Source organism: Triticum urartu, chromosome 1A (assembly GCF_056163025.1).
Source record: "Triticum urartu cultivar PI428250 chromosome 1A, HENAU_Tu73, whole genome shotgun sequence".
NCBI lineage: Eukaryota > Viridiplantae > Streptophyta > Magnoliopsida > Poales > Poaceae > Triticum > Triticum urartu.
In genome coordinates, this window is record NC_141873.1 from 540,797,610 (window position 1) to 540,809,868 (window position 12,259).

At 43.4% G+C, this 12,259-nt stretch overlaps 1 protein-coding gene across 1 annotated transcript; it reads left to right on the forward strand.

Annotated features, from left to right (window-relative positions):
* Window positions 1-556: 556 nt before the first annotated feature.
* Window positions 557-1,454, forward strand: LOC147992389 (uncharacterized). The gene is made up of 2 exons (XM_087540346.1): window positions 557-719; window positions 896-1,454. The coding sequence occupies exons 1-2, from the start codon at window positions 629-631 to the stop codon at window positions 1,222-1,224; spliced, it is 420 nt and encodes a 139-aa protein (XP_087396472.1). The 5' UTR covers window positions 557-628; the 3' UTR covers window positions 1,225-1,454.
* The last annotated feature ends 10,805 nt before the right edge of the window (window positions 1,455-12,259 follow it).

Sequence of the window (12,259 nt, forward strand, 5' to 3'; positions counted from 1 at the left end):
AAACATGTATTTTACAAATTTGTGCACCAAACTGATCATCGCGTGCAAGTTCTATGACTTCGGGTGTATTTACCTCTATAAAAAATTGTGGGGTGGGCAACATGCTACTAGTACAAGACTGTTTGTCTGTTTGTATCCTTGGGGGGCTCGCCAGAGGTCTTTGGTCTTGAAAAGAGAAGCCATTTACCACTTTGAAACTAGCCACGATGAAGAGTAACATATACTAGTAACATACACATATCCTTAGACTATATTACTATTTTTATAGTGGGTAGTAGCAAAAATGTGGTGTTATACAAAGCTTTATTTATTAGGTTATAGACTCATATTGCATTGGGACATGTGATGTTACAGTAAACTACCTCTCTCCTTATTAACTCATTGTCACATAAACAAATTTGCTGAGTTGAATTCGATGTTACTGCTGAAGTTAGTCCTACTGTGGCTAGTCTGATAGCAAGGGATCGGGTGAGAGACTCATCCGTTGACTAGAGAGTTAGGCACATGGATGTCCACACGATTGAGCGAGCACCCCGGCCCGCAGTACATATATCCTCGTTGCTCACAGCCTCAACGCACACAGTTCTCGTACTGATCCACACAAGAGGACCTTAGCTACTCTTAACCCATGGAGAGATCGTCGTCCCCTTCAAAGGTTCTCCTCGTCTTCCTCCTGCAGTTCCTCCTGCTCTCTGAACCTCAGGAAGCAAGGATACAAGGTGAGTAGTAGTACATGAGTGCATACGCAATTTGTCCATTTTGTAGACATGCATGCATGCACGATTAAAGTTTCTGTTCACAAGCATACACAATTCATGGATATATTTTCTTGGTTGGTTGATTTTCCGTTTGGTACAGGACAATTTCTCTTATTCTTACCTTTCCCCCACTTCAGGTGATGCATACGACTACAAGAACCTGCTCGCGTCGGGTGTCGATGGAGATGCCGCAGCGCTGCCCGCATCACACCTGAACCTCGCCGACGTTGCAGGGAACAGGCGTCCTTTTGCGCCGCCAGCGCCGAAGGTGCCCCCACCACCACACCATCTCCACGGAGATGGCGCGCATGAGCAGCATAGGTCTCCGCCGGCGTCGACCTCCACTGAACCTGCACCACCGCGTGATTACAGTCGCCAACAGGCTGAAGCTGCAGGACACCAACCGATGATGGATGTATCTCGCGCGTTTCTCCAAGCGATCATGGGATATGTGACGAAAATGTAACAAACCACGCCCGCATATGGCCTTTTTTTTGTGATGAATCTCGTTGAAATTGTATCGTTTTGTGTAAATTTTTCGCATTTTAAAATAGAGCACACAAGCTTTCAGCTCAAACCCCTGCTGAAGTCATCGTTTCCTGTGCCGCTACTTTTTGTAAATCTCAGTGAACTGTAAATTATAGCCCGCAAAAAAAAACTGTAAACTAGTGGAAAGTGTTGGTTCATTGGATCGGTTAGGGTTAGGGATCTACGGTGGAGTACTTTCTCCTTGACTCGAGGAACTCCCGGTGCCGGCCATGGTGACGGTGGCCGGTGATGGCGGAGAGTAGTGGCGGTGGCGGTGCTTCACGTCACTACTGCGCGAAACCCTAGATCGGTGGGTGTATCGGTGGGCTCTAGGGAATCAAATCTTCTGTATGTTAGCATGAGGTCCTTCGTGCCTTGCGCATAACGCAAAACTTTCTTTACCATCTTCTAGTGCTCTATGCCTGGATTGTCTTGATATCTACCGAGTACACGGTGATAAAAGCTAAGTCAGGACGAGTGCACACTTGTGCATACTATAAGCTTCCAACATCCAAAGCATATGGTACTGCTTTCATTTGATCGATCTCGTATTGGTTCTTGGGACATTGGAATTTCCCAAAACTGCCGCCCTTGATTATAGGAAGAGGTGTCGCTTTACTCGCATGCATATTATACTTTTTAAGAACCTTTTCTAAATATACCTTCGGCGATAGTTCTAAAACTCCATTTTTTCTATCTCGGTGAATGTCTATACCCAAAACATATGATGCTTCACCAAGATCTACTATATCAAAATTTGAGGACAAGAACTTCTTTGTCTCTTGTAGCAGACTAACATCACTGCTAGCAAGCAAGATATCATCCACATAAGAGATTAGGAAAATATATTTCCCATTTTTGAACTTTGCATAAATGCAGTTGTCCTCAATATTCTCTTTAAATTCAAAACTTTTAATTGTTTCATTAAACTTTAGATATCACTGTCTAGAGGCTTGTCTTAATCCATAAAGGGATTTCTTTAGGCGGCATCCCATATCTTCCTTGCCTTCCATGATAAAACCCTTGGGTTGTTTCATGTATAGCTTTTCTTTTAAATCCCCATTTAGAAATGTCATCTTTACATCCATTTGATATAACTCTAAATCAAAATGTGCAACTAATGCCATTATGATTCTGGAGGAAATCTTACATGAGACTGGGGAAAATGTCTCATTGTAATCTATCTCTTCTCTTTGTGTAAATCCTTTTACCACAAGCCGTGCTTTATACTTTTCTATATTCCCTTTAGAGTCATACTTAGTTTTGTAGACCCATTTACAGCCTACTGTTTTGGCTCCTTTAGGAATATTCTCTAAGTCCAAAACATCTTTGGAACTCATCGATTTCATCTCATTTTCCATTGCTCCAGCCACTTTGATGACTGAGGGCTTCCCATGGCTTCTTCATATGAGGTGGGTTCTTTTTCCGTATGAACTATTTCCTTGTTATAAATTTTATAATCAGTAGAAATAGCTCTTTTTTTGTCTTGAAGACCTTCTAAGGGCCTCAACTTTCGGCACATCTTCTAAAAGTGGTTGTTGCTCCCCCCTTTCATGCTCAACAACGGGTTCGGTCGGCTCCTGACGGACATGTTCAGGATCTTCTCCCACAGTTGTCATGGGTGGAGTTGCAACAGGTGCTTGCACCGCAACCTCAGGGATTGACGGTGCTGGTATAGTAGGTAGTGAGAAAAATGACTCCTGAATCATCGGATTAGGTGCATGCACCCTTTTCTCCTCAAGGTCAATTTTCTGAGCTACCATGCTCCCCCTCATCATTTCGTCCTCTAAGAAGACTGTATGTCTTGTTTCTGCAAACTTTGTGTATCTGTCTGAACAGTAGAAATGAAAACATTTTGATCTATCAGGATAGCCGTTGAAGTGGCAACTTACTGATTTGGGATCTAACTTTGGAATATTTGGATTAAACACTTTCGCCTCAGCTGGGCTCCCCCAGACTCTCAAGTGCTGTAGAGAGGGTACTCTTCCTGTCGACAGTTCATACGGTGTTTGTTGGGGAACGCAGTATTTCAAAAAAAAATCCTACGATCACGCAAGATCTATCTAGGAGATGCATAGCAACGAGAGGGGAGAGTGTTGTCCACGTACCCTCGTAGACCGTAAGCGGAAGCTTTATGAAAACGCGGTTGATGTAGTCGTACGTCTTCACGATCCAACCGATCCTAGTACCGAAGGTACGGCACCTCCGCGATCTGCACACGTTCAGCTCGGTGACGTCTCACGAACTCTAGATCCAGCTGAGGTCGAGGGAGAGTTTCGTCAGCACGACGGCGTGGTGACAGTGATGATGAAGCTACCGGTGCAGGGCTTCGCCTAAGCACTGCAACGATATGACCAAGGTGGAAATCTATGGAGGGGGGCACCGCACACGGCTAAACAATCAACTTGTGTGTTCTAGGGTCCCCCCATGTCCCTGTATAAAAAGAAGAAAGGGGAGGGGCCGGCGGCCTCATAGGGTGTGCCCCAAGGGGGGAATCCTACTCCTACTAGGAGTAGGTTCCCCCTTTCCTAGTCCAACTAGGAGGGGAAGGAAAGAGGAGGAGGGGAGAAGGAAAGAGGGGGCCGGCCCCCAAAGCCCTAAACCAATTCGGTTTTGGCCTAGGGGGCGCGCCCCACAGCTCCCTTGCTGCCCTCTATTTCCACTAAGGCCCATGAAGGCCCATTGACCCCCCGGGGGTTCCGGTAACTCCCTGGTACTTCGATATTTCTTCGGTGACCCCCGGAACCTTTCCGGTGTCCGAATATAACCTTCCAATATATCAATCTTTATGTCTTGACCATTTCGAGACTCCTCGTCATGTTCGTGATCTCATCCGGGACTCCAAACAACCTTTGGTACATCAAAACACATAAACACATAATACCAATCGTCATCGAACGTTAAGCATGCGGACCCTACGGGTTCGAGAACTATGTAGACATGACCGAGACTCATCTCCGGTCAATAACCAATAGCGGAACCTAGATGCTCATATTGGTTCCTACATACTCTATGAAGATCTTTATCGGTCAAACCGCATAACAACATACGTTGTTCCCTTTGTCATCAATATGTTATTTGCCCGAGATTCGATCGTCGGTATCTCAATACCTAGTTCAATCTCGTTACCGGCAAGTCTCTTTACTCGTTCCGTAATGCATCATCCCGCAACTAACTCATTAGTCACATTGCTTGCAAGGCTTATCGTGATGTGCATTACCGAGGGGGGCCAGAGATACCTCTCTGACAATCAGAGTGACAAATCCTAATCTCGATCTATGCCAACTCGACAAACACCATCGGAGACACCTATAGAGCATCTTTATAATCACCCAGTTACGTTGTGACATTTGATAGCACACTAAGTGTTCCTCCGGTATTCGGGAGTTGCATAGGAACATGTATAAGTCATGAAGAAAGCAATAGCAATAAACTAAACGATCATAGTGCTAAGCTAACGAATGGGTCTTGTCCATCACATCATTCTCTAATGATGTGATCCCGTTCATCAAATGACAACACATGTCCATGGCTAGGAAACTTAACCATCTTTGATTAACGAGCTAGTCAAGTAGAGGCATACTAGGGACACTTTGTTTGTCTATGTATTCACACATGTACTAAGTTTCCGGTTAATACAATTCTAGCATGAATAATAAACATTTATCATGATATAAGGAAATATAAATAACAACTTTATTATTGCCTCTAGGACATATTTCCTTTAGTCTCCCACTTGCACTAGAGTCAATAATCTAGTTCACATCGTCATGTGATTTCTCACCAATAGTTCACATCTTTATGTGATTAGTTCACATCTTCATGTGACTAATACCCAAAGGGTTTACTAGAGTCAATAATCTAGTTCACATCGCTATGTGATTAACACTCAAAGAGTGATCATGTTTTGCTTGTGAGAGAAGTTTAGTCTACGGGTCTGCAACATTCAGATCCGTATGTATTTCACAAATTTCTATGTCTATAATATTCTGCACGGAGCTACTCTAGCTAATTGCTCCCACTTTCAATATGTATCTAGATCGAGACTTAGAGTCATCTAGATCGGTGTAAAAAGCTTGCATCAACGTAACTCTTTACGACGAACTCTTTTATCACCTCCATAACCGAGAAATATTTCCTTAGTCCTCCAAGGATAATTTTGACCGTTGTCCAGTGATCTACTCCTAGATCACTATTGTACTCCCTTGCCAAAAACATGCTAAGGTATACAATAGGTCTGGTACACAGCATAGCATACTTTATAGAACCTATGACTGAGGCATAGGGAATGGCTTTTGAAAGTGCGTTATATCGACTAGAGGGGGGTGAATAGGCGATTTTTATGAATTCTTCACTGAGGAATTTCAGGGTGAGGAAATTCCTGGGTGAAGAACTACTTGCAGCGGAATAAGTACTCAGAAGTAAACATAACAGTGCATGAGCATGGTCTTCATGATGAAATGAAAACAAGCACAGAGTACAGAAAGCGTAAACACAGGATAACACAGGATAAAGACAAACAGACTGAAGAAATTGAACTGAGGAAATAGAGAAGGTCTTCAGTCAAAATCTTCTAACAGATATGAACAAGAACACAACACAGAAATGAGGAAATGGAAGGGTTGAGGAATTGAAACCAGTTAGCTCAGTGAAGACAATGATTTGGTAGACCAATTCCAACTGCTGTGACAGTTGTACGTCTGGTTAGGGCGGCTAGGTATTTAAACCTGAGGACACACAGTCCCGGACACCCAGTCCTGAACACGCAGCTCAAGACACTCAGTCCTCACCGTATTCCCCTTGAGCTAAGGTCACACAGACCTCGCCCAATCACTTGTGGTAAGTCTTCAGGTGACTTCCAAACCTTCACAGACTCCATCACTCGGCGATCCACAATTTCCTCTTGGATGCTCTAGACCATGACTCCTAACCGTCTGGAAGATGCACAGTCTTCAAAGGTAACAAGCGTCGAATCCACGCAGGATCAATCTCTTCAGTGATGCTCAATCACTTTGGGTTTGTAGGTGTTTGGGTTTTCCTCATTTGATGATTTTCACTCAAAGTCCTCGGAGGATGGGATGCTCTCAAATGACAAGTGTCAGTTTCTCTCGGAGCAGCCAACCAGCTAGTGGTTGTAGGGGGCGGCTATTTATAGCCTAGGGAGAAGCCCGACATGATAAGACATAAATGTCCTTCAATGATATGACTGTTAGGTGGGTAGATATTTTGGGACAGCTGGCGCATAACACAGCAACGGTCAGAATTTTGAGTATCAAATTCCTCAGGGATATCATGTTCCTCACTGTGTAGGCAATCCGCACTGGCGAATTCCTAACTCCTCGGTCAGAACAAATTCCTTAGAGACCAGAAGAACTTCGTCTTTGTCACTGAAGAAATTGACTGAACTGTATGAGATTTCCAATGGCTTCACTCGAAGGGATTGGTAGGTGTAGGATTTGAGTTGAGCATCACTTGGAAAATTTTCCTTAGTATTTCCTCGACCCCCTTTAACAGTACGGTGTTTCCTATGACTCAAGAAAGAGAAAATTAAACTACGAAAACAAAAGCATTCACGCTTCATGTTCCTCGAATGAATACCGAGTCTTCAGAATCGCACCAATTTCTTCACTTTCAAAGTCTTCAGAAAGTCTTTAGAAATCCAAAGTTTTCAGTCGAAGAACTTCATTTTTAGGGGTCGACTTTCTTTGTAAATATCAAAATCCTCATACACTTATAGACATGTGTACACTCACAAACGCATCAGTCCCTTAACCTATAAGTCTTCAATACACCAATCACTAAGGGGCACTAGATGCACTTACAACTTCTCATTCTCTTTCTATTTTCTTCCGTGGTCGGGTTTTGAGTCTTTACTCAACTTCACACCTTGCAACACAGGCAAGAACTCCTTCTTTGACTGTTCCATTTTGAACTACTTCAAAATCTTGTCAAGGTATGTACTCATTGAAAAATCTTATCAAGCGTCTTGATATATCTCTATAGATCTTGATGCTCAATGTGTAAGTAGCTTCACCGAGGTCTTTGTTTGAAAAACTCCTTTCAAGCACTCCTTTATGCTTTCCAGAAAATTCTACATCATTTTCGATCAACAATATGTCACTCACATATACTTATCAGAAAGGTTGTAGTGCTCCCACTCACTTTCTTATAAATATAGGCTTCACCGCAAGTCTGTATAAAACTATATGCTTTGATCACACTATCAAAGCGCATATTCCAACTCCGAGAGGCTTGCACCAGTCCATAAATGGATCGCTGGAGCTTGTACACTTTGTTAGTACCTTTAGGATTGACAAAACCTTCTGGTTGCATCATATACAACTCTTCTTTAATAAATCCATTAAGGAACACAGTTTTGACATCCATTTGCCAGATTTCATAAAATGCGGCAACTGCTAACATGATTCAGACAGACTTTTAAGCATCGATACGAGTGAGAAAATCTCATCGTAGTCAACACTTTGAACTTGTCGAAAACCTTTTTGCGACAATTCAAGCTTTGTAGATAGTAACACTACTAGCAGCGTCCGTATTCCTCCTGAAGATCCATTTATTCTCAATGGCTCACCGATCATCGGGCAAGTCAATCAAAGTCCATACTTTGTTCTTTATACATGGATCCCATCTCAGATTTCATGGCCTTAAGCCATTTCGCGGAATCTGGGCTCATCATCGCTTCCTCATAGTTCGTAGGTTCGTCATGGTCTAGTAACATGACTTCCAGAAAGGATTATCGTACCACTCTGGTGCGGACCATACTCTGATTGATCTACGAGGTTCGGCAGTAACTTGATCTGAAGTTTCATGATCATTATCATTAGCTTCCTCACTAATTGGCATACGAATCACTAGAATCGATTTCTGTGATGAACTACTTTCCAATTCGGGAGAAGGTACAATTACCTCATCAAATTCTACTTTCCTCCCACTCACTTCTTTCGAGAGAAACTCCTTCTCTAGAAAGGATCCACTCTTAGCAATAAAGATCTTTCCTTTCGGATCTGTGATAGAAGGTATACCCAACAGTTTCTTTTGGGTATCCTATGAAGACGCACTTCTCCAATTTGGGTTTGAATTTATCAGGCTGAAACTTTTTCACATAAGCATCACAACCCCAAACTTTAAGAAACGACAACTTGGGTTTCTTGCCAAACTATAGTTCATACGGTGTCGTCTCAACGGATTTAGATGGTGCCCTTTTTAACGTGAATGCAGTTGTCTCTAATGCATAACCCCAAAATGATAGTGGCAAATCAGTAAGAGACATCATAGATCGTACCATATCTAATAAAGTACGGTTACGACATTCGAACACACCATTATGTTGTGGTGTTCCAGGTGGCGTGAGTTGCAAAACTATTCCACATTGTTTCAAATGAAGACCAAACTTGTAACTCAAATATTTCGTCACCGCGATCAGATCGTAGAAACTTTATTTTCTTATTACGATGATTTTCTACTTCACTCTGAAATTCTTTGAAATTTTGAAATGTTTAAGACTTATGTTTCATCAAGAAGATATACCCATATCTGCTCAAATCATCTGTGAAGGTCAGAAAATAACGATACCTGCCGCAAGCCTCAACACTCATCGGATCACATACATCACTGTGTATTATTTCCAATAAGTCAGTTGCTCGCTCCATTGTTCTGGAGAATGGAGTCTTAGTCATCTTGACCATGAGGCATGGTTCGCAAGTATCAAGTGATTCATAATCAAGTGATTTCAAAAGCCCATCAGCATGGAGTTTCCTCATGCGCTTTACACCAATATGACCTGAACGGAGGTGCCACAAATAAGCTGCACTATCATTATTAACTTTGCATCTTTTGGCTTCAATATTATGAATATGTGTATCGCTACGATCGAGATTCAATAAACCATTTATTTTAAGTGTATGACCATAGAAGGTTTTATTCATGTAAACAGAACAACAATTATTCTTTGACTTAAATGAATAACTATATTGCAATAAACATGATCCAATCATATTATGCTCAATACAAACACCAAATAACATTTATTTAGGTTCAACACTAATCCCGAAGGTAGAGGGAGTATACGATGGTGATCTTATCAACCTTGGAATCTCTTCCAACACACATCGTCACTTTCCCTCAACTAGTCTCTGTTCATTTTGTAACTCCTGTTTCAAGTTACTAATCTTAGCAACTGAATCGGTATCAAATACCTAGGGGTTACCATGAACACTAGTAAAGTACACATCAATAATTTGTATATCAAATATACCTTTGTTCACTTTGTCATCCTTCTTATTCGTCAAGTATTTGGGGTAGTTCCGCTTCCAGTGATCATTTCCTTTGCAGTAGAAGTACTTAGTTTCAGGCTTGGGTCTAGCTTTGGGCTTCTTCATGGGAGTGGCAACTTGCTTGCCATTCTTCTTGAAGTTCCCTTTCTTTCCCTTGCCCTTTTACTTGAAACTAGTGGTCTTGTCAACCATCAATACTTGATGCTTTTCTTGATTTCTACCTTCGCCGATTTCAGCATCGCGAAGAGCTCAGGAATCGTTTTCGTCATCCCTTACATATTATAGTTCATCACGAAGTTCCAGTAACTTGGCGATAGTGACTAGAGAACTCTGTCAATCACTATCTTATCTGGAAGATTAACTCCCACTTGATTCAAGCGATTGTAGTACTCAGACATTCTGAGCACATGCTCACTAGTTGAGCTATTCTCATCCATCTTGTAGGCAAAGTACTTATCAAAGGTCTCATACCTCTCGACTCGGGTATGAGTCTGAAATACCAATTTCAACTCTTGGAACATCTTATATGCTCCGTGGCATTCAAAACGTCTTTGAAGTCCCGGTTCTAAGCTGTAAAGTATGGCGCACTAAACTATCAAGTAGTCATCATACCGAGCTTTGCCAAACGTTCATAACATCTGCATCCGCTCCTGTAATAGGTCCATCACCTAGTGGTGCATCAAGAGCAAACTTTTCACTCCGTAGCTCAAGACTGGGTACTCGAGTAGTGCCGCCAGTCGAAGTCAACTTATGTTGTCTCCTTGACTTGCCTCGATCCCAATAGTTGCATATGGGCATGGTCCTTATGGTGTGCGATGACCATCTCCGCACAGGTAGACCGAAGGGACTTGATAACCCATAAGTATAGGGAATCACAACAGTTTTCGAGGGTAGAGTATTTAATCCAAATTTATTGATTCGACACAAGGGGAGCCAAAGAATATTCTCAAGTGTTAGCAGCTGGGTTGTCAATTCAACCACACCTGAAATACTTAATACCTGCAGCAAGTTATTTAGTAGCAAAGTAGTATGGAAGTAACGGTAACGATAGCAAAAGTAACAGTAGCAGTTTTGTAGCAATTGTAATAGTGGCAACGACAAAGTAACGTAGCAAAGATCAATATGTGAAAAGCTCATAGGCAATGGATCAATGATGGATAATTATGTCGGATGTCATTCATTATGTAGCAGTCATAACCTAGGGTAACAAAGAACTATCTCCAGTTCATCAATATAATGTAGGCATGTATTCTATAGTAATATGTGCTTATGGAAAAGAACTTGCATGACATCTTTAGTCCTATCCTCCCGTGGCAGCGGGGTCCTAATGAAAACTAAGGGATATCATGCCTCCTTTTAATAGAGACCCTGTACTATCCTCACAAGTGCGAACTGAGGCTGATCTGCTAAGACGACAACATCACTCAGAACCACCATCTTCACTGTCCTCGCTTATGAACACGGATTATACAGATTTCCATCCCAGGTGACCACCATTTGGCTGATGATCGCCGAGCAAAATGTTGGCCGGATTCATGTCACCACCCAACCTTGTGCCCCGAGCCCAAGGGGAAGGTCACCATGACCGCCCTTCCTTGTTGGAGATGCGGGAGTCAGTTGTGATAATTGTGCTTGGACAACGCCACAACCTGCCACGCCCTGACGCCAAATAGCCATCCCAAGGGCAACGACCATGGCATGAGCGCACTCCCAGATTGGATCTCCGCTGGGCTGCCCCAGATGGAGGATTCCACATGAGGCTCCACATGAGGCGGCCATACAGACGAGTGGGAGTAGATCTTCATTCCATGGCAGGGAAGAGGAGCGGTTTATGTGCTCCTCCCAAGGAATTGACGGTGCCGTAGGTGGCTGCTTCCGTTGGTGACCATGGCATTCATGAGTGACGGTGGGAAGCACATTGGTGCCGGTCTAGCCACACAACTGCCGAATTGAGCCCCACGTGGAGCACCGCTGCCCCGTCGCTGCAACTTCCACCTTCACAAACATCCAAGCAAGCATACGCACCTCGCCGAACGCCGTCCACATCGGCACGAGAATGGAACCCTACCACCGCCCTTAGCCACACGGGTGAGCCCGACGGCGGCAAGGGAAGGCGCACGGGAAACCTCCGGTAAAAAGGGATCCGAGTCGCTGCCCGAGTTGCTCACGCGGACGACGCGGGGGCCATTCATTTCGGAGCTGCCTCTCTTCTTTGGTGAGCTTACTGTTCTCAATCCTTCCAGAATGTTAGTATCTCTATAAACGTACAATATATCCCGCAAAAGGAAAACGTACAATATAAATACCAACATTAATAAGCCCTTTATTTACAATGAACGAGTAGACGGTATTTTTCCTTTCAAAAAAGTATCACGCTTGGCCTGCATCGACTCCAGGCCAAGATGTACAAGCACACACATGGCTGATGGCCTACGATCCGATAGTGATCAAGTAGGACCCAAGTGCAGTACCCGGAGAACCACAGAATTCCCGCCAGCCACGGAGAATTTCCAGCTGCCCACCATTTCGCCCACGTCATCGATCCGCGCCTTAGCGCATCCGGCCCGTCCATCCCGAGCAGCATCGAACGGTCGATATCACTTCACCGTATCGATCCGTGGCACCGGCCTCTCCACCAATCAGGGCGCACCTCCTCCCCACCATATAATCTCGCCGCCCCCA

Bases quoted from the DNA above. Each gene is read 5' to 3' on its own strand.
- LOC147992389 (XM_087540346.1), top strand. From the start codon at position 629: ATGGAGAGATCGTCGTCCCCTTCAAAGGTTCTCCTCGTCTTCCTCCTG. The intron at 720-895 runs GTGAGTAGTAGT...CCCCCACTTCAG, and splicing joins TCAGGAAGCAAGGATACAAG to GTGATGCATACGACTACAAG.